Source organism: Narcine bancroftii, chromosome 4, assembly GCF_036971445.1.
Source record: "Narcine bancroftii isolate sNarBan1 chromosome 4, sNarBan1.hap1, whole genome shotgun sequence".
In the NCBI taxonomy this organism is placed as follows: domain Eukaryota; kingdom Metazoa; phylum Chordata; class Chondrichthyes; order Torpediniformes; family Narcinidae; genus Narcine; species Narcine bancroftii.
In genome coordinates, this window is record NC_091472.1 from 306,040,576 (window position 1) to 306,062,191 (window position 21,616).

The following is a 21,616-nucleotide window of genomic DNA, read 5'->3' on the forward strand; positions in this document are numbered from 1 at the left end:
ATTGTTCACTATTTTGTAAAATGTTGTATGAATAATTGCAAAAGACTGATGGTGGTTTTCTGGCACGAAGAGGTGGTTAAATCCCTGGGGCCTGACCATGTCTATCCTAGGACAATGTGGGAAGAAGGGAAGAAATTGCTGAGGTCCCTGCAGAAATGTTTGTATCTTCCTTAACCACGAGTGAGGCACCAGAAGACTGGAGGGTGGTGAGTGTTCTGCCTTAATTCAAGAAGGACTGCAAGAATTAATGTGGGAACTATTGGCTAGTAAGCCAAACATTTGTGGTGGAAAAGTTACTGGAGGGGATTTTAAAGGACAGGGTCTACCAGTATTTGGAAAGGCAAGGGATTAGGAATAGTCATCATGGCTTTATGCATGGAAAATCATATCTTATGAATTTGAGTTTTTGGAAGAGGTGACCAAGAGGATTGAAGGCAGGATAGTAGATGTTTTCTGCATTGATTTTAGCAAGGCTTTAGTAGGCTGCCCAGAAAGATTAGATTACATGGAATCCAGAGTGCAAGAGCTCATTGGTGGAAGGAGTCAGAGGGTGGTAATTGAAGGCTCTTTTCCAGCTTGGAAGCCCATGACCAGTGAGGTGCTGTAGATTGGTGCTGGAGCTCCCATTTGTTTGCCATATATATTAATAATTTTGATGATAATGGTGGCATTATTAGTAAGTTTACAGATGACACTAAAAAGAAAATCTGCAGATGCTGGGGTCAAGAGCAATACACAAATGTGCTGGAGAAAATCAGCATTCAATGGATGAAAAGGGTAACCAACGTTTCTGACCTAGGCCAACCGTTTTAATTTCACTCACCATTGCCATACCAACATGTCTGTCCATGTCCTCTTGTACTGCCAATCCGAGGCCACCCACAGATTGTCGGAACAATATGATAGCACGATTAGTGCAGTGCTGTTACAATGCCAGTGATTGGGACCGGAGTTCGAAACCCACACTGTCTGTAAGGATTTGTACATTCTCCCTCTGTCTGCTTGGGTTTCCTCCCGCCATTCAAAACGTACAGGGGCTCCAGGTCAATTGGGCGGCATGGACTCATGGGCCTGTTACCATGCTGTATGTCTAAATTAAAAAAAAATTGTATTAAATCTGCAGCCTCCAACCTCACAGCATTCAGATCTTCTCCAATTTTCATAACCCTCTCCTCTGTGTCTTTCCCTGTCCCAGCCCTTCCTTCTCCTATCAGAGAGCTACCCTCTCCCCATCACTGCTCAACTTCTCTCTCTTTTAACCTGACAGCATTCAGATCAACTTCTCCAATTTTCATAACCCTCTCCTCTGTGTCTTTCCCTGTCCCAGCCCTTCCTTCTCCTATCAGAGAGCTACCCTCTCCCCATCACTGCTCAACTTCTCTCTCTTTTAACCTGCTACCTGTTTCCGCCTATTACCTCTTAACCATTATCCTGTGCTCCTTTTCGCTCTCTTTCCTCCACCTCTCTATTCCTTCCCACCACCGCCCCCACCCCCACCCCTAAACCTTTTTACTCAGGTATTTGCTTTTTTACTTATTCACGACGAAGGGTCCGTCCGGGCCCCAAACATTGGTTATCCTTTACTTCCTGTGGCTGTTGTATGACCTGTTGAGTTTCTCCAGCCCTTATCATGGTGTGCGCGACTGCAAAAAAGGTTGTCTTAAATTAACTGGGAATGCATTCAAGGGAATGGCTGGTGAATTTAACCCGTGTGAAATGATGCCTTTTGGGAAGTTAAAGGTAGGACCTGCACAGTGATAGGAAGGCCCTGGGGAATGGTTTAGTGCAGACATCAAGAGTTACAAGTTGAAAGTTGTGACACATGATGAAGAATATGTATGGCATGCTCACCTTCATCAGATGGGGCACCGAGTATAAGAGTTGGAATGTCGGGTTATTGCTGATAAGATTGCACCTTTCCAGTTGCCTTACTAAAGGAAGAATTTGATTAAGCAAGAGAGGGTACAGAAAAGATTCAGAAAAATGATGCCGAGAATTCTAGGTGTGAGTTGTAAGGAGAGACTGACCGGATAGGCTGAAACTGTTTTACATTGAGCAAGGGAGGCAGAGGAGTGATGTTATAGATGTTTTAAAAAATGAGGGATATAGGTAAAGTGGGAGGGGAGGCTATAACTGGAGAACAGAGCTTTAAGGGAGAGGAAAGATTGAAATGGAACTGAGGGGCAAATATTTCACACAGATTGGTGGGATTAAGTATATCTAGTACTTCCTTGATCCATTAAAGGTCACCACTGCATTCATCACAATAATGTCTTGGGAATTTTCCTGAAAGTACAAAAAATGTAAGAGTTTTTGAAACTAAATTGCTACCGTGACTTATCTAAAACCTTTGTACTAAAATTGGAAATCAATTGCAAAGAAATTACAATGAAATTTAGATCTTTTGGTCTGTATCCATATTGCTATTTACTATTGAATTTTATTGATTTAACATGTTGAGCTATTACTATTTTTCTAAATTATTAGTACCTTATTGCTATTATATCAATAAATGTGAAAATAAGGCTGACAATGGCTGATTTTAATATGTTTAATACTGATTACTGAGTTTTAGAGCAAAATTAGACCTTATCAAAATGCAAATGCAATTCAAAATATTTTTGCACATGGAACTTCAGATGCAAATTATCTCAAGGCTTTGCAATTAAGAGCAAGTCATATTGCTTGCTCATTCTTGATGCTGTTTACCCTTCACATTGCATGCACGGATACTGTAACTTGAGCCATTTTGAAAAAGTTTAACGCTAAATATTGATAAACTATATAACTTCTTGCATTAAAAAATTAATGACAAGCCTATTAACTCAAATAATAGCCTCTCCCATTTCTTTCAATGAGGCATCAATGAAAAATGTGTTTAAATCAACATTTTAAAGAAGCATCAGTAAGCCATTTAAACCATTGTTGTTCCTCCATTCAATACGATTCCTGATCTTTCTCCTCCAGTACCACCTTTCTGTACTATTCCTTAATTCCTTTAAGAGCCAAATATCTGTCAACCCCTATCTTGAATATACTTAGGAAATGACCCACCGCAGGCCTCCAGGTTAGAAGTTTCAAAGATCCACTTTACTATGGATGAAGACATTTCATTTGGGTTTTATGGACTTTGGTTGGGGGATGATTTTATTTTCATTTAAAAATGTTGTTATTTTAGTTTTAGTTTCTTAGTCCCATAATTTTAAATTGAAGTGGTATACAGTGATGAACAAATAGCTTTTTAGTTTCTCTATTAATTCGGAAAACCAATTCACACTTATTTAAATACAGTCAGGTGACCTGTACTGTTACCTGGGAAAGTAAATCTAAGGACTCCAAAGAAGAGTATGTTATGAGCACCATGACTACTGTTGCATCTGTGAAGTTCTAATTTTGAGTCTTTGGTGAGATGAGTAATCATTTTAAAGTTAAATTGCATGACCGGCCAAATGCTGTAATACAACTATAGCATGTGGGAGTGGATGAAAATTACAGGGGTCCAACCCAAGATGTCTGCATTTTGAGCACATGTTTGTGGCTCAAGGAATTTGGCTTCAAGTTGATGTCCAAGATTCAGGAAGGATAGTGTTTGGTTCCTTGGATTAAGTGCAGTCAGTTGAGAGGGACAAGTGGACGATTCAGAATTTGCTGGAGTCTCACTTTTGCACTTGTCCAACAGGTAGGAGGTTTTTGTTTTTTTGCAGTTTGTATGGATAACTGGAGAGGCTGTAAAGTATATGTACAAACAGCAGTAGGGTCCTATTCAAAATATGGGCGTGAAAAGGAATTTAATTTGGTTCCTTAGCTGTCAGCATGATTCTCAAAGGTTATGTTTGTTGTTCAATACCAAGATTAAATTTGTTTTTATGGGGTTGGAGAGGAATTTGAAGTAGCAACAGGAACATCCAGTTAGTTTGAACAAAGTAAAGATGATGGATTTAAATAGATAAAATTGGAAAAAAAGGACAGAGATGATAGGAAAGGAGATGTGTTGCAGATGTAGTGTATAAGAGCTGATGGATATCAGCAGGATTCATAATGACCACATCTGGAGCAACACTTTCGTGTTTTACTTCTGACTATTGCAAAACTCTGAAATCTCTTTGAAGGATTGAAACGTCAGTTATATATTTTTACCTTTACCTTTAAAGGACACTGTTTGACCTGCTGAGTTTCTCAAGCATTGTGTTTTTACTATTTGGAGCAAGTGTTGATGACTTGGAGAACTTTAGCACCAATAAGTATTGAAGAAATTAACGTGACTAAAACGTGATAAGTTTCTAACCTGATGATCTGCAGCCAAAGGTTTTGAAGGAGGCAGCTATGGAGATCATCAATCCCTTGTTGTCATTTTTCAAAATTCCATCGCTCCTAGAGCAGTTCCCACAAACTGGAAGGTGGAAAACATGACCCCACAGTCTTCGAAAGGAGGAAAGCAGAAAATGGAGAGCAATAAACCAGTTAGTTCAGTTGAACAGAAATAAAATGGCGGCGGAGCCAGTGCTGCTGTAACGGCAGCGTTACCACTGATGCGGACCAATGGAGAGTGGGGAGACAGCGCTCCCCTGGGGTGCAACCTCCGCAAAGGCTTTAAATGGCCTGTTAATGGAGCTGACGGTGGTCTTACTTAAAAATTCTGCAACCACAAGGTCTGCACCCAAGATGGTGGCGCCTATGATCGGGAGCAGGCATGAGGGGTTGCAGACTCAGGGAAGCAGAGGACTAGTACAGGGCACCATAAAAGAGAAGGAGAAGAGGCGACCCATGGGATGGTGACCATGGTGGCAAACCAGTGAAGGGTTCTGCGGCCAAAGAACACACAGGCAGTGGGCTGTTGTTGAGGCGAGGAACCCATGCTGATGACTTAGTCAAGGTATTCACACCAGGTGACAGACTGCTGGAGTCTGGCTTGAGACTGGATGAAGGAGTACCAGGTATTCGACCGGGATGTGAGAGAGTGCGCCCAGGGCACTCAAGGTTTCTTGATTGTGTCGGAGATTCAGATCTGGAGATTGGGCTGATGGACTGGATTGGACTGGACATGGGCACTCAGTGACTCCAAGAGGACCCTCTATTGCTTCTGACTGTAAGAGGCACTTCAGGCAATCTCTCCTGATGGCGAATCTGGCTGCCTTACAGCAGATGAAAGCAAATTCTGTGTAATAAAGCATTGGTTTTGTTATGTGGCAATAAAGGAATATTTAATCTTAAATCTTGTGTTGAGGAAATGGTAACTTAAAAAATAATAGGATTGGGCAGAGTGAACGTGAATGTGTGAAAGGGTAATAAATGAATTTTACAAATGAATAATTTCATTTATCATGTGCATTAAGATATAGTAAAGTGCTTTGTTTAGCATGCTATTCAGGCAAGTCAAATCACACACCACATGATAAATAATAAATAAATAAATACGGTGATCCACTTAGGAGTAGTGTTACAATGAGTCAAAAATGCAGGGAGTAGAAAATAGTGCAAAAACATAGTAGAGGGATTAATCGAAAGTACAGTTTTAAAAATAATTAGTGCAAGGGTGTAATCTTTTGCCAGTGAGAAATCTATTTCAGAGTCTGATAATAGCAGATGAATGGTATTGACTATAAAAGTGAGATCATGTTGTAGCCATATTAAACTTTGTTATGACCACTCTTGGAATAGTGTGGGCAATTCTGGTTGCACCACTACAGGAAGGATGTGGAGACTTTAGAAAGAATACAGAAGAGACATGCCATTGTGTTGCCTGGTTTAGAGAACAGGAGTTATGGTGAGAGATTGGACAAATTTAGGTTGTTTTCTCTGAAGCACAGGAAGCTGAGGGAAGACCCAACAGAAGTACCATGAGAAGCATAGATAGAGTGGACAGTCAGAATCTTTCCCCAAGGCAAAAGCTTCACACACTGGAGGACATACATTTAAGGTGTTGTGGAAGTTTAGGGAGATGCGTAAGGCAAATATTTTACACAGAGTGATAGGTCCCTGGAACAGTTTGCCAGAAGTAGAGGTGGAAGCAGATATAAATGGAAAAATTAAGAGGCTTCTAGCTAGATGTGGTGCGCTGTTAGCCAGAATCAGACACACACAAGGTAAGACTGTTCAACAGGCTTTAATCCACAATGACTTCCACAGAGCCAGGCTGCCTGTAGCTGCAGCAACTCTGAGTGAGGCCTCGGGAGGCCGGTGCAGACTTGTATCCCGGAGGGTGATTGACACCCGACTGGGTGGGGCTTGATCCCTTCAGACCGACTGATTGACAGCCAGCCAAGTGTTGTCCTGTCCCCTTACTCTCCTGCAGGTACAGAGGTTTCCCCCTGCAGTAGGCCGGTGGTGTACCACCACATCACCCCCTTCTTTAAAATTGTCCCGGGGTGTGGGGGGCAGGCAGTAACAAGGAATCGTACCCACTATACAAAAATACAATATTTACAGATTGAGACGATCCAGCGGCCGCCGGGTCTCTGTGACTGTCGTAGGACTGGCTCCTGGTCACTGGTCGGAGGGGAAGTGGGGGGGTTGGGGGGGAGGCTGGTGGCAGGGGTCTGTGTGACGCCGCTTGGAGGGGTGTCCAAAGGGGCCAGGGTTGATGTGTGAGTTGTATTGGATGGATTGGGGGGGGCAGGTTCGTCCCCCAGGGCTGAAGTGGGCCCCTGATGAGCAAGGAGGTCATGTGCGCCCCATAGCTGCCTGGGGACAGGGATGTATGCCTGGTCAGCATTGTCCTGGGCTGAAGGATGCCATGGAGTGGTGGGTGCCACCTGCTGGTGCCAGGTCACTGGTTGAGACAGTGTCCTCCCTGCTACTGCCGAACCTAACATAGGCGTAGTTGTGGTTCGTGTGTAGGAGGAAGACCTGCTCGACCAGGGGTTCGGCCTTGTGTGTTCATACGAGCACCTTTCCCGGGGATGTGAGCCACGCTGGGAGGGACATTCCAGTTGCCGACTTCTTGCCTGTTGACTTGCACGACCATCATAGAGCGCCCGAGGGTGTGAGGGATGTCCCTGGTCAGCGTGGTGGCAGCCAGAACCGTCTCGGGTTCAGAGTCGTCTCTCTCCGGTTATGCACGGTGATTTATGGTGTCCGGAGGTGTGGGGAGTGTCGGTAGGGCAGCCTGGTCATCGCCCTTGTTGACCACGTGGTTCTCATCTTTGTCGGTGGCCCTCCGTGTCGGCTGCTGCCTGGCACAACGTGGCGGCGGCACGTGGAGGCAAGCTGTGTGACTGGCCTCCTTCGCCAGTCATGTTCGTTGCGTCAGGGGGAAATGACGTCGTCGTGTCTGGCATCAGTGATGTTATTCCGTCTGCCGGAAGTGACATGACACCATGAGCCGGAAGTGATGTCACTGTAGATCTTGGCGAGTGGCGCAGGTCCAGGTGCTGAGGACACACGCTGGCGGAGCCGGATGCTGCACCTTCGGAGTCAGGAAAGGTGGAAGTTGTAGTGGGGACAATGGCACCGCCCCGTCACGCGCACGTGGAGGGGTCTGCGGGGGAGGTGGGGAGGTCATAGAGGGCCGCTGAGATGCCGGCTGGTTTTGAAAGGCACACTTTAGCAAATTGGCCTCTCTTGCCGGTTTTGGCACAATCGTTGGTCTGACCCACACCAGGACCCACAGTACTTACAGGGGCACCGGGCGCCTGCCGCAGTGACTTTCTCCTCCCCAGCTCTGTCTAGGGCTGCAGCTGCAGTGTGAGAGAGGGGGAACCTGGAATCGAAGGCCTCGATTTGCAGGGCTGCAGCTTCCAGGGTTCAGACCACTTCCACTGTCTTGGTCAGGGCGTAGATACTATCTTCCAGCAGCTTCTGCCGGATGGCCCTCGAGTGTAGCCCTCGGATGAAGGCATCCCAGATCAGCCTCTCGACCTCCTCTGTGCCTATCCCGGGTTCAGCCAGACATGGTCGGGCCAACTCTTGCAACTCTTGTCCCAGGTAAGACTCAGCCGTCTCCCCGGGTTGCTGGACTCGGGTGTTGAGGAGGTGCCTTGCACAGACCGCATTTTGCGGGGGCTTGTAGAAGTTCTCGAGAGTATCCATTGCACTCTTGTATGTGGAGCAGCCTTTGGTTGCCTGGAAGGTGTGGGGACCCAGCTTTGACCGGAGTAGGACCTGCCTCTTCCGATCTGAGTCCAGGACGCCACCTACATGTGCCTTGATGATTGCCTCGACTGCGTGCTGCCAGATCTTGAAGCGTGTTTGGGCTTACGGGTGGTGTGCGTCGACTTCGAAGCTCCCTGCGCTCAGGAGTTTTTCCATGGCAGCCATGGGAAAATTTTGTGGATTAAATTGTGGTGCGCTGTTAGCCAGAATCTGACACACACAAGGTAAAGACTGTACAACAGGCTTTAATCCACAAAGACTTCAACAGAGCTAGGCTGGCAGTAGCTGCAGCTGTAGCAACTCTGAGTGAGGCCTCGCAAGGCCTGCGCAGGCTTATATCCCAGAGGATGATTGACACCCGACCGTGTGGGGCTTGATCCCTTCAGGCCGACTGATTAACAGCAAGCCAGGTGTTGACCTGTCCCCTTACACTCTTGCAGGTACAGAGGTTTCCCCCTGCAGTAGGCCGGTGGTGTACCACCACACTAGACTCATGAATATGAAGGCGATAGAGGGATATCTGTCAGGTGCAAGTGACAAGAGTTTTACTTCGAATTGGGGATTGTGTTTGGCAGATACATGGGTTGAAGGGCCTCTTCCTGTGCTATACTGTTCGATGTTATGTCTTATTGAATTGGGGAACAAGCAAGTCAAAGGGAAGTTCTGCACTGTTTGGTACTTTATTTGCATGACAAAAGAAGACGGAAGGAAGTTGTTAGAATGGCATCCAACTAACTTCAGCAGTGGGTCAATTTTTTCTCTCTAAGTGAAATGGGGGATGCTCACTGATCTCATCAGATGTGTTTTCATTACTAATACCTCTGATAATAAAACAGTCTGCCTGTATATATCTGCTTTGGCCTGATCAAAAGAGGCATGAGCTCGTGTGTGTGTGTATATACACATACATACAATTATATATATACAGCTCACACCTGGAAGGTCAGGCAATGGGGAGTCTAACATCTTTTGTTCAGTGTCTTTGCCATCACTGAGACCTCTTTATATATTGGGGAAATCTTGAAATCAAAAATATAACTGGTCCAAACACACTAAACTCCATGACTTTATATCCTTGGTTGCCACTGCAAAGCCTTTTCAACACCAGTTAGCAGTGCGAAAGAATATTCTCCACCTGTTTGGATAAATGCAGCTTCAACAGCACTCAAGAAGCTTGACCTCCCCAGAACAAAGCAGTGTTATCGTTTGGCAATGAATCTTGTAACCTCAACATTCATTCACTTTGCCACCATTAATTAATGCAGTGGCTCCATCATTACCAAATCTGTAAATCTGTTGCAACAACTCCGAGGACTTTAGCAGCCTCTTGAGATCTTGTCCTCTGCCCATATGATTTGGAAGAACAGTAGGAGATTGAGAATGCTACAAGTTCCCCTCTAACTCGTACATTTTTTTAAATGCACCTTCATTCTTGATTCAGTTCAGTACACAGACCCAAATCAAACTATTTTGTGTCTGTGGTATGTTTGGTGGACTATGGTGTTTAGAGAAGGTTACTCATGACCATCACTTTGAGTAAATGATGACAACAAGTACTGATCATGACAGTAATGCTCAGGAATCCCACTTCTTACAAAGTTGTCCTCTGTTTCCAATGTGTTTTTATTCATTTTCTACCAAGGAGACACAAAGATTCTCAAACTTAAAGATTGAGCTTCCAAACATTGAATGTCTGAATGTGGAGATAACATTTGTACTAATGCATATAAAGTTCAAATTCTTGTCAGTCTACTACAATATTACCCATTTAAATTTTTTTTTACTGAAAATAAATAAATATTTTCTTGTGTAACTTGCATGTAATTGTAACCAATCCTTTCCAATCTTATTACAGTACTTTCCAAATGAGGGAACTTCTTCTAATAGATATCTAACTATTCAGTATTTTATTCCTTTTTATATATCTGCATCGCTTGCAGGGAAAACATTGATTGCCCTTAAGAAGGTCTTGGTGAGTCATCTTGTCCCCTCAGTGATCCTTATGGTGAAGATATTCCCAAGATGCATTTGAGAGAGATAAAGAGATTTTGTGAAGGTGATATTTCAACTAGTGGGATTGTCTCGGACCACAGGGCACAGCCTCCGAATATAAGGATATCCCTTTAAAACAGAGATAATCAAGTCCAAATTATTGGGTATATTTAAAGGGGAGGTTGATAAGGTTCTTAAATTTTTAAAAAATTTTTCACACTATGAACCATATTGACCAAAATACACATAAACATTTCCCTCTTGAATATACAGTCATTTTTTCCCCCTTTCCCCCCCTCCCTTCCCTCCCTCCTTCCCACCCCCCTCCCCACCCACTAAATGTTCAACATATATGATACATTAAACCCATTAAACAATGTCATCACCCAATGAAAATAAACAAGAAAATTGTGTCATCTACTTTTACACACTGGGTCAGTTCATTTCGTCTTCTTCTGTCATTTTAGCGGGTGGAGGTCCACGGTAGGACTTCTCTGTTGTGTTCCATGTACGGTTCCCAAATTTGTTCGAATACTGTGATGTTATTTCTTAAATTATATGTTTTTTTTTCCAATGGAATACATTTATTCATTTCTATGTACCATTGCTGTATTCTCAGGCTATCTTCTAATTTCCAGGTTGACATTATACATTTTTTTGCTACAGCTAAGGCTATCATAATAAATCTTTTTTGTGCTTCATCCAAATCGAGGCCAAGTTCATACTTCTTATATTACTTAGAAGAAAGATCTCTGGATTTTTTGGTATGTTGCTTTTTGTGATTTTATTTAATACCTGATTTAAATCTTCCCACTTTCTCACGTGCCCAAATTGCATGTACTGTTGTTCCCGTTTCCTTCTGACAGCGAAAACATCTATCTGATACTGTTTGATTAGTAAGGATGTCAAGGGTTGTAGGAAAGAGGCAGGACAATGCGGATGAGAGCAAATCTACATCAGCCATAAATGGAATAATGAAGCAGATTTAATAGGCCAAATTGCCTAATTTTGCTCCTATGTTTTGTGGAGTGCAATTTTTAGGTCATAGTGTTGATATTTACACCTTATATCCTTCTATGGCTGCTACTTGAGTCGATGAAGTGAGTCACTGCAGTGCATTTTATAAGGGTTTGCACTGTAGCTAATGTGTGCCAAGTGTATGTTATTGAGGTACATTATTCAAGCAACAGATTATTCCATTATGCATGCCTTGAGCTTTGAAAGGAGTGGGAATGCTTTGGGGTATCAGGAGCCAAGTCGCTCACCAGAAACTTTCAGCAGCTGACCCGTTTAGTGTAGCCACAGTTTTTCTGTGGCGGGTTAAATTTTCCAGATGAGGGATGGTCATTATCTAGGATTGCATGCATGAGACTGTGTCTTGATTTTTTTTTTGTTCAGTCCTGTTCAATGGGGTAAGTAAGAGGAGGTGTCAGAGATGTGTCGTCTAGCCTGGGCAAGGTAGAGATCAGTGGGTCAGGCAACACCCTTCTCTGCGGCTTTGATAGTGAGGATGGGATTGGTGTGGAGTGCAGAGTATTCTGGGTTTTGGAGGGGGGGAGGAGATTTTTTGCTGCAAGTATTACTCAACAACCTGTACCTGAATATAATCTGCTGTGAGCAGGTGTGGATTGCTTTATTATTTTGTTTTAAGGAGAGCTGTAATGTTATGAATTAAACAAAACCCTGACCTTGACATAATTTATAAACATCTGGATAGACAGGGTCTGATCAGGAGCACTCAACATGGATTTGTGGGAGGAAGGTCATGTTTGACCAATCTGATTGAATTTTTTGAAGCGGTGACTAGGAATGTGGATGAGGGTAGCGCGGTGGATGTTGTCTATATGGACTTCAGTAAGGCCTTCGATAAGGTACCACATGGAAGGTTAGTTAGGAAGGTGCAGTCTTTAGGTATAAATTTTGAGATAGTCAAATGGATTGAACATTGGCTGAAAGGGAGAGGCCAGAGAGTGGTAGTGGATAATTGTCTGTCAGGTTGGAGGCCGGTGACCAGTGGTGTGCCTCAAGGATCTGTATTGGGCCCATTGTTGTTCATTATATACATTAATGATCTAGATGATGGGGTGGTGAATTGGATTAGTAAATATGCAGACGATACTAAGATAGGTGGAATAGTGGATAATGAAGAAGGTTTTCAAGGATTGCAGAGGGATTTGGGCTGCTTAGAAAAGTGGGCTGAAAAATGGCAGATGGAATTTAATGCTGATAAGTGTGAGGTACTTCATTTTGGTAAGAAGAATCAGAATAGGACATATGTGGTAAATGGGAGGGCATTGAGGAATACAGAAGAGCAGAAAGATTTAGGAGTAACGGTACATCGTTCCCTGAAGGTAGAAACTCACGTGAGTAGGGTGGTGAAGAAGGCTTTTAGTATGCTGGCCTTTATCAATCATTGCATGGAATATAGGAGTTGGGAGGTGATGTTGAGATTGTATAAGACATTGGTGCGGCCTAATTTGGAGTTCTGTGTGCAGTTCTGGTCGCCTAATTATAGGAAGGATATAAACAGAGTGGAGAGAGTGCAGAGAAGGTTGACCAGAATGTTGCCTGGGTTTAAGCATCTGGAGTATAGGGAGAGATTGGACAGATTGGGTCTTTATTCTTTGGAGCGTAGAAGGTTGAGAGGGGATTTGATAGAAGTATTTAAGATTATGAAAGGGATGGACAGAGTGGATGTGGATAGACCATTTCCGTTAAGAGGAGGAAAGATTAAAACAAGAGGACATGAGTTAAGAATTAAGGGGCAGAGGTTTAGAGGTAACATGAGGGGGAACTTCTTTACTCAGAGAGTGGTAGCCGTGTGGAATGATCTTCCGGGAGAAATAGTGGCGGCGGAGTCAATTGTATTATTTAAGAAAAGGTTGGACAGGTATATGGATGAGAAGAAGATGGAGGGTTATGGGCATTGTGCAGGGAGGTGGGACTAGAAAGGGGTGTTTGGTTCGGTGCGGACTAGAAGGGCCTAATGGCCTGTTTCAGTGCTGTAATTGTTATGTTATGTTATGTTAATCATGTGTACCAATGTATTCAGATATAAATGTTTGATAAAGCCGTATTAACAAACAAGTATGTTGTTTTACTATTTTAGAGAAGCTGGTTAAGTAATAAGGGTGGATTTTATTTTTTAAAAACACCTTTTGTATTGCTTTTGGTTAGTTTCACATAAACATTTGACTTTTGGGGAAGATACTGAAGAAAAAACCTGAAATGGCAAAGATGTGCAAATGCCAATATTTGTTAATGTAGGTATGCATATATTCATTATGATAGCAGAACTAAAGGTGCATTTTTTGCTTTCTTTCCCTTTTGCAATCAGTCAATATGCTTCTAGGCCAGTGATAGGAGATGAGCCAGGTTTAGAGTCACCAGGAAAGAGGAGGCTGGACATCGAATAAAGAGCGACCATAATGAGGTTTTGGAATAGCTGTGGGGGAAAAATAAAGACCACTCTTGATACAGAAAAATACTCCAATGGAGAAACAGGAACACAGGAGACTGCAGATGCTGGGATCTGTGGCCGAACTCAATCTGCAGGAGGAACTCAGTGAGCCAAGCAGCATCAGTGGTAGAAAAAGAATGGTTGACATTTTGAGCTGAAAATTTTAATCAGAGAGGGAAGTGCCATTTTCACTATGATGTCAGATCAGGCATGGGTAAATTGGAATGGTGGCACCATCCACCATTATAAACTGCAGAAGTCTTTAAGATGGAGAAGCTTCATCTACACCCCACTACACTCTTGAGGTAGAAGGCTAGGGAAACTAATGTCAATGCTCCATTGGTGATTAATGATGGAGCAGAATAAAAGTGTATGAGGGAAATCAAGTTGTAGACACTAGTGGAGATGTACAGCATTAAGCCCAAGTATGCAACCTCATCAGTTAAGTTCAAATTTATTGTCGAGTTCATGCATGACATTACGTACAACCCTAAGATGCTTTTTTTCTGCATAATCAGAAGAAATATGTATACAAAGGAAAATGTGAACAAAAATAAAATGTAAACGAACTGTGCAACTCCAGGAAAATTTTCTGTAATAATGTGCAAAGAAAGAGTCCTTAAATGAGTCTGTCTATTGTTTAGCTCTCTGACGGTTGAGGGGTAATAACTGTTCCTGACCCAGGTGGTATGAGTCCGTGGCACCATACTTCTTTCACGATGCCATCAGTGAGAACAGAGCATGTCCTGGATAGTGTGGATCCTTGATGATTGCTGCTGCTCTCCCACGGCAGTGTTCCATGTAGATTTTCTCGATGGTGGAGAGAGTCTTGCCTGTGATGTACTGGGATGTAGCCCACTAACTTTTGCGTGGCTTTCGTTCAGAGGTATTGGTGCCCCTATAGCAGACCATGATGCAGCTCGTCAGCACACTTTCTACTATACGTCTGTAGAAGTTTGCGAAGGTTTCCAATTTCAAGCTAAACCTCCATAAACTCCAGAGGAAGTAGAGGTGCTGATGTACTTACTTCACAATGACATTGGATCAAGGAAAGGTCCTCCAAGATGGTGACTCCCACTCATTTAAGTTTGCTCATCCTCTCCATATCTGATTCCCCCAATGATCACTGGATTGTACCCTTCTGGTTTTCGTTTCCTAAAGACCACAATCAGCTCCTTGGTCTTGGTGATTTTCAATGCAAGGTTGTCGCTAGTATACCATTCATCTCGATTTTTCAATCTCACTTCTGTATGCTGATTCGTTGCCCCTTTTTTTGGAACCCATTATGGTGGTATCATCAGTTTTTCAGGTGCACCAATCCTATATCATTCTCACCACATTCCATCAATTCCCCCCAGATTCTACCACTTGCCTATGCACAGAAGACTCCAACTTGCACATCTTTGGGGTATGGAGGAAACCCACAAGATCACAGGGATAATGTGCAAAATATATGGGTTCCACGGTCAGGAATAAACACATCTCTGCTGCTGTGAAGCAGAGGCTGTACTAGCTGTTCCATTGTGCTGACCTGAAAGAGGCAAGTGAGCGAAAACGAAGTGATGGTAAATGAAAGGGGATCCAAAACATTCTCTTGGCCAGTGAATAAAAGGGTGTTGATGGATTAAGGAATGTCAGCATGGGTTAAAGATGGATTTATACCTGATTTAAAAAAAAAATAACAGATGAATTTAAAAAATGGAGTTGATGTTATGTAAATAGTTGCAAAAGTGTTTGAAATGTAACGCAATGGACATCAAGGTAGAAGATCATAGATTAAAAGGGACAAACAAAATGGACAGAAAATTGACTATCAGGAAATAAATTTAAGGTTGTTTTTCAGACAAAAGGGAAGCAGAAAATGAGGGCTCCTGGAAATGGTGCTAAAGCCATTGCATTCTTGATATTTATTAAGGATTTCGATTTGAATGTTCAGGGTACAATGTCTAAATTTTCAGGTGATGCAAAGCTCAGTGAACTGTGAGAAGGTTGGTTAATAAATATCAAGGAGATAGAATAGGCTACTGGAAGGAGTAAATAGGTAGCAGATTAAATTTATTGCTGAGAAATGTGGTACATCTTGAAAGGAAGAATGGGACAATGTAATCTAAACTAGAAGGCACAATTCTAAAATGCATATCAGGAAATACACCTGTGTAGTTAATTGAAAGTGGCATTGGAAGCCTGTTTGTAATTCTTCAATGACACTGTTTTGATCATTGCAATACTTGCTCTTGTTTTCTGATCAGTTACACTAACAAAGTGCGATTGTCCACAATCTATAATAACAGTGGTTGCATTAAATTATCTGCCTCCCTTCGGTTTGTGTAAAAGTCAAAGAAATGCAATGTGTCCGAAGATCTTTCATAATTTTTGTTTCAAACTAGGGCATGCTCTGAAACCACAAGTGGCCTCCATTTTTACTTCATTTTTGGATGGACTGAAAAAATTCTACATTACCAAGGTATAATTAATTTGCTTTTCTTAACGTTATACAAGAGTTGAAAGATATCACAAGGTAGGAATATCTTGGTCGTGCAAGCCAAAATTCCAACACAAATATGTAATTTTGTATAGCATTGAAATGCTTCTGTTGGAATTTGTTGGGTTTTTAAGGTGAGAGGGTTGTAATTTAAAATGATACATTGTGTATGGTGTTTTTTGAGGAGATGCTTTGAAGAACTTTTCCACAAGTTCTAACTAGGAGGAGAAAAAAATCAAAACTTGAAAACTTACTCCAAGAAAGTTGGGTGGTTAAGAGTGGAGTCAGAAAATTGTCAGATAAAATGTGAATCTATTTCTTTCCAAATCACTATTGCAGTTTTGTTAGCTGATATCTAAAATGATGAAGATTGCAATTTTATGTTGAATTGCTCATGGTTGATTCAAAATGGACTTGAATGCATTTATTAACTCTTCAATATTGGGGAGTTAAAGTCAATGGTTTTATGTTATGGTTAAAAGGATCAACCCTTGCTTTGGTTAATGATGTATTCATTCAGTGTCTGCCTGTCCCGCATCGGACTTGTCAGCCACAAACGAGCCTGCAGCTGACGTGGTCATTTACCCCCTCCATAAATCTTCGTCCGCGAAGCCAATCCAAAGAAGAAAAGAAGAAGAAATGCCTTCCAGTCATCTTTAAAAAAATTTTTATTCTGCCGGAACAAGCACCAGCCCATTTTTTTTTGTAAGGGGCATTTTACTATTTTATTTCTAATGATATAAATTGAGAGGCACAGTGGACATGGCTCCAGCAATCCAAATTTGATCCTGACTTCCAGTGCTGCCTGCATAGAATTTTCATATTCTCCTGTGGGCACTAAGTCCTCCAAGGAGGGGTCAGGTTTCCCTCCAAGGAGGGGTCAGGTTTCCCTCCAAGGAGAGGTCAGGTTTCCCTCCAAGGAGAGGTCAGGTTTCCCTCCAAGGAGGGGTCAGGTTTCCCTCCAAGGAGGGGTCAGCTTTCCCTCCAAGGAGGGGTCAGCTTTCCCTCCAAGGAGGGGTCAGGTTTCTTCCAAGGAGGGGTTAGGTTTCCTCCAATATGCCAAAGACATGCTGGAACCTAGCTAAATTGACTACAGACACATGATCCTTTAACCTTCGGGGACAGTGTGTTCTGAATTTCGGATTTTTCTGGATTTCGGAAAGCCCACCGGAATTGTGCTGTATCCACCCCCACCCCCTTCCAGTCGACAGGCCGCCTCCCCCAACTGCCGGTCCCCACTTGCTGGATTTTGGAGCTTTTTGGATTTTAGATGTCCGGATAAAGGATCATGTACCTGTACTGAAGAATTGCTTCTAGCATGAGAGGGTGGTAGAGATGTGACAAGAAAAGTGGCACTTAATGAGTGTGGGTGGGTGTTTGATGGTCAGTGTAGCTGTGGTGGACTGAGGTGCCAGTTTCTGAGCTGTTGCTCTGATTCGTTTGACTCTTTCCTTCCAAAATCAAATTTGGCTGTCTGAGCCTAGTGCAAAATTGTGATTGTTTTCATCAATCTAATTAAATAGCATGACTCAAATCAATCATCAGCTGTGTTCCTGCTTTGAAAACAGCTGGTTACTGACCTGTGTGATCAACAATGGAGAAACGGGTGTTTAGCATCATTAATCTGTGAAATTGACGGCAGTTTTGGGATTTCCATGCATATATAGTTTAATGTGGTTCTACAGACTGTTGTTTACAGTTTTTCCCCACCAAAATGGAAGAGAAAATTATATATTTACAATCTAATCTTACTAAAAGTCTGCTTGCTTTATTACACAAAGTCTAACTTATTAGCAAACTTGCTACCTTGCACCGGATTGGGATTAAAGATGACATGCATCTGTTATAAATTGATAACTTGTCAATTTTGCAAACCATCTGAATCTATAAAACTTTTAAACATTTAACATTTCACCTTGCACCTCTTGTTTCCATTCCTTTAATTTTTTTAGAAATTATACAAAAGTAGTAAATACTAAGTTTGAGAATTCTTCAGTTTAAATGGATGCACAGCCACATGATGATGTGTGTTGCTGTATACTGTTCTTGAACTGACAGAATGGGGAAAGAAATGGAGCATACATATGCTTGGGGATGGGGAGGAAATGGAAATTAAGAGAGATGGATTGAGTGGATGTAGGGAGAAGAAAGGGAGTATGTGTTGGGAAAGGAGGGAGCTGAAAAAGAATGGTTAATGTTTCAGGTTAAAATCCTTCATATGCATTTTGAAGTTTTTCTCCTGTTTCTGGTTTTGGTCTGAAGAAGAGTTCCTACCTGAAATGTCACCCATTCTTTTTGTCCCACAAATGCTGTAGGAGTTAAATGTATCTCATGCTTGCGAGCAGTCTGTTTGTGGCTTTTAGTTTAACATTTTTTATGCTGTCTCCTAGCAACATTGTTTCAGGGACATAGCTAGTTTAGCTCTGCTCACCAGGGGATAAGGTTTAGTTTTTTTTTAGTTTCTTTTGTTCTGCGAAATGGAGGATACAAAGAATGTTCTGACATTTTATATTGACCATTTTACAATGTTAAGTGATTTGTAACAACGTTTAGCGACTTATAATAACATTATCAATGTTTAATATCATTTAATAAACTTTGGAAAACTCAACTTTAGTACAAATATTTTTAAACGAGTCACAGACAAGAAGATTCTTCTATCCTTCAAGCGACTATAATGGAAAGTAGTCGCTACAATTTAAGTCATTAGAAAGTTTGAAATTGGATTTGGAATTTGCATTGGATTGATTGGGCTTTGTTTAGAGAATTTTGAACTCTGGGATTGTCAACAGTAGCGTCAAGACCATTGGAAGCGATAAGCCTTAAGGGTTCCGTCTGTGTGCTCCCTCTCCTCCCCAACTGGCATCAGGATTCCATGCCTGGGGGTCGATGAAGGACCACGTAGTCCCTAAAGGGGTTGATGGTCTAAAACATTTGGGGGACCCCTGTATCACAGGGTCCAGATTTGAACAGTACGTTGATAGGAATCTTAACTAAACTCCGTAAAGAACCTGTTGCCATCACTGCAGACGTTAAAGCAATGTTCCTTCCACCAGGTGAAAGTACTGAAAAAGACCTTGAGTTGTTATGATTTCTTTGGTGGCCTGATGGATTCTACAGTCAGAACATGATACAGAATGACAAGGGCATTTATTTGGAGTGACTTCATCACCAAGTTTTGTGAATTTTGCCCTTAGGAAGTGTGCTGAGACAATAGGGAACAGTTTAGCTCTCAAGCTATAAGAACGATCATGAATAACTTCTATGTGGATAACTGTCTCACTTCTGAAGCTTCAGAAAAAGATGCAATAGCTCTTTATCATAAGTTGTGAACAATCGTCGTGATGTGTTGGTTCCCAGATTTAGCTCCCTGGGCGCCAAACAGCAGAAATTTCACACTTTCTAAAATCAGCTGGTGTTAGAAAGTGCTGATTGGCAAGTTCTTGGCGGTTTTAGAAGATTTTTAGGCTTTTTGGTTTGGTTGGAGTTTTTTTTTTCCACAACTTTTATACATTTTAATTTTTTAAAAATCTGGTGCCAAATCTGTAAACCCTGCCCATTCCTGAAAAAAAAAGAGGGCAAAAGAAATTAAGTATCAGTACTGGGACCACAACAATATTTCTGTTAGGTGTGTCCAGTCTGACAGTTTTAGGTTCAAAATCATTTTGAGAGACTGACCTCTTACAAGAAGGGGGGATTCTGCCAACAGTCAGCTCGATACATGATCCTCTATAGGAATATTGGCACCAGTAGTCCTGACTGCCAAGAAGATCCTGCAAGATTTGCGTAGTAAAAGGATTGGTTGGGATAATGAGATACCAGATTCCACTCTACAGGAATGGATGTGTGGGATTCCTGATCTTTGTATACTGGGAGACCAAGATGCTTCAAATGCACAAATTTGGGAACTGTGACATCTGCTCAATTGCATCATTTTGCTGATGCGTATGAAGACGGTTACGGAACTATTAGTGTCCTGTCACTGCATGATAACCAGGATCGATACATTGTGGATTTACAATGGGAAGGGCCAGAGTGGCTCCATTAAAACCAGGCACTATCCCTCGAATGGAGTTGACAGCTGCTACCATAGTGAGCAGAATGGACACCATGTTGAAAAGAAGAGTTGCAGATGGAGTGATTCCAGGACCTATGTGCTCAAATACATCAATAATAAAACCACAAGGTTTCGAACTTTTGTGGCTAACAGAATCACTGAAGTCTCACGTCCAATATATTGGAGATGCGTTAATGCAGTTAACAATCCTGCTAACCTAGCTTCCTGAGGTTTGAAAGTCCAATCTTTTCTGAAGAAAGAAATGTTGGTGTCCGAACCTCAGTTTCTTCTATAGCTTCAAAAAGAGTGGCCTCAAAATCCTGATAGATTAGAAGAAATCCAACCAGAAGACCCTGAAATCAGGAGTAAAACTGCAAATGCTGTTCAGACAATGTCTGAACAAGTGGATCCAGTGACCCACTTAATCCATTACTCCTTCGTAAACTCAACCCCATTCTGGAGAATGGTGTATTAAGAGTTGGTGATGATTTAGCAGAGCAGCATTGCCAGAAGAGATAAAACATCCTGTCAAACTGGTCAGGGATCTTCACATCTCTGATTTGATTCTTTGGCATATTCACAAGGAGGTGTTATCCAATCTATACCAAAAACATTGATACCGCTGGGTCAATCAGAGAAATTATGTTAAAACATTGTTTGTTGGCATGTACCATAAATATTCTTGTATAATGCAAAAATTTCCCCCCCCCCACCTTTTTCCCCTCAAAAATAGGGGGGGGGGGGGGTCGCATTATACGCGAGAGTAAAATTAAAAAAAAAATTTCTGCAGGCGAGCAGCAGTGCAACTCGGGTGAGCCAGCAGGCGAGCGGCAGCACGACTCGAGCAAGCGGCTGAGTTGCAGGCGAGCGACTCGCGCAAGCGGCGAGCGACTCGCGCAAGCGGCGAGCGACGCGGGCAAGGGGCGAAAAGGTCGTGAGAGATGACATCACGACTCGGGCAGGTATGGGGGGGTCGTGAGAGATGCCAACGTGACTCTGGAAGGTGAGGGGGGGGTCGTGAGAGATGGCAACGCGACTCAGGCGGGTGAGGTAAGGGGGGGTGTCACATTATACATGAATATTTACGGTAAATACTGCTCGTGGACAACAGCAGATGGCAGATTTTCCCCGGACAGAGTCTCTCCTTATGAACCATTTACATATGCTGGAGTTGATTATCACAAGATAACAGAACAAAGTAGGCCATTCAGCCCATCGAGTCTTCTCTGCAACTCTACCATTCTCACATCCAGTTCCAATTTCTGGTCTTTTCCTCATATTCCTTGATACCCTGACTGATTAGATACCTATCAATCTCCTCCTTTAACTCCCCCAATGATCAAGCCTCCACTGCTGTATGCGGCAACGAATTCCATAAATCTACGGCCCTCTGGCTAAAGAAATTTCTCCTCATCGCTGTTTTAAATGGGTACATGACTGTGTCCTCTTGTCCTAGATTCACCCACCAAGAGAAACGTCTTATTCACATCTTTCAGGATTCACAATGTTTCTATGAGAATCCCTTTCATTCTTC

The 21,616-nt window shown here is 42.4% G+C and overlaps 1 protein-coding gene across 3 annotated transcripts in view; it reads left to right on the forward strand.

The window, feature by feature from the left end:
* The window catches only part of agps (alkylglycerone phosphate synthase), a 182,172-nt gene that overhangs the window by 122,208 nt on the left and 38,348 nt on the right, over nt 1–21,616 (forward strand). For all 3 annotated transcript variants that reach the window (XM_069935825.1, XM_069935826.1, XM_069935827.1), the window contains exon 13: nt 15,931–16,007. In XM_069935825.1, coding sequence (XP_069791926.1) covers nt 15,931–16,007 — 77 coding nt within the window. The remainder of the gene's footprint in view (nt 1–15,930; nt 16,008–21,616) is intronic.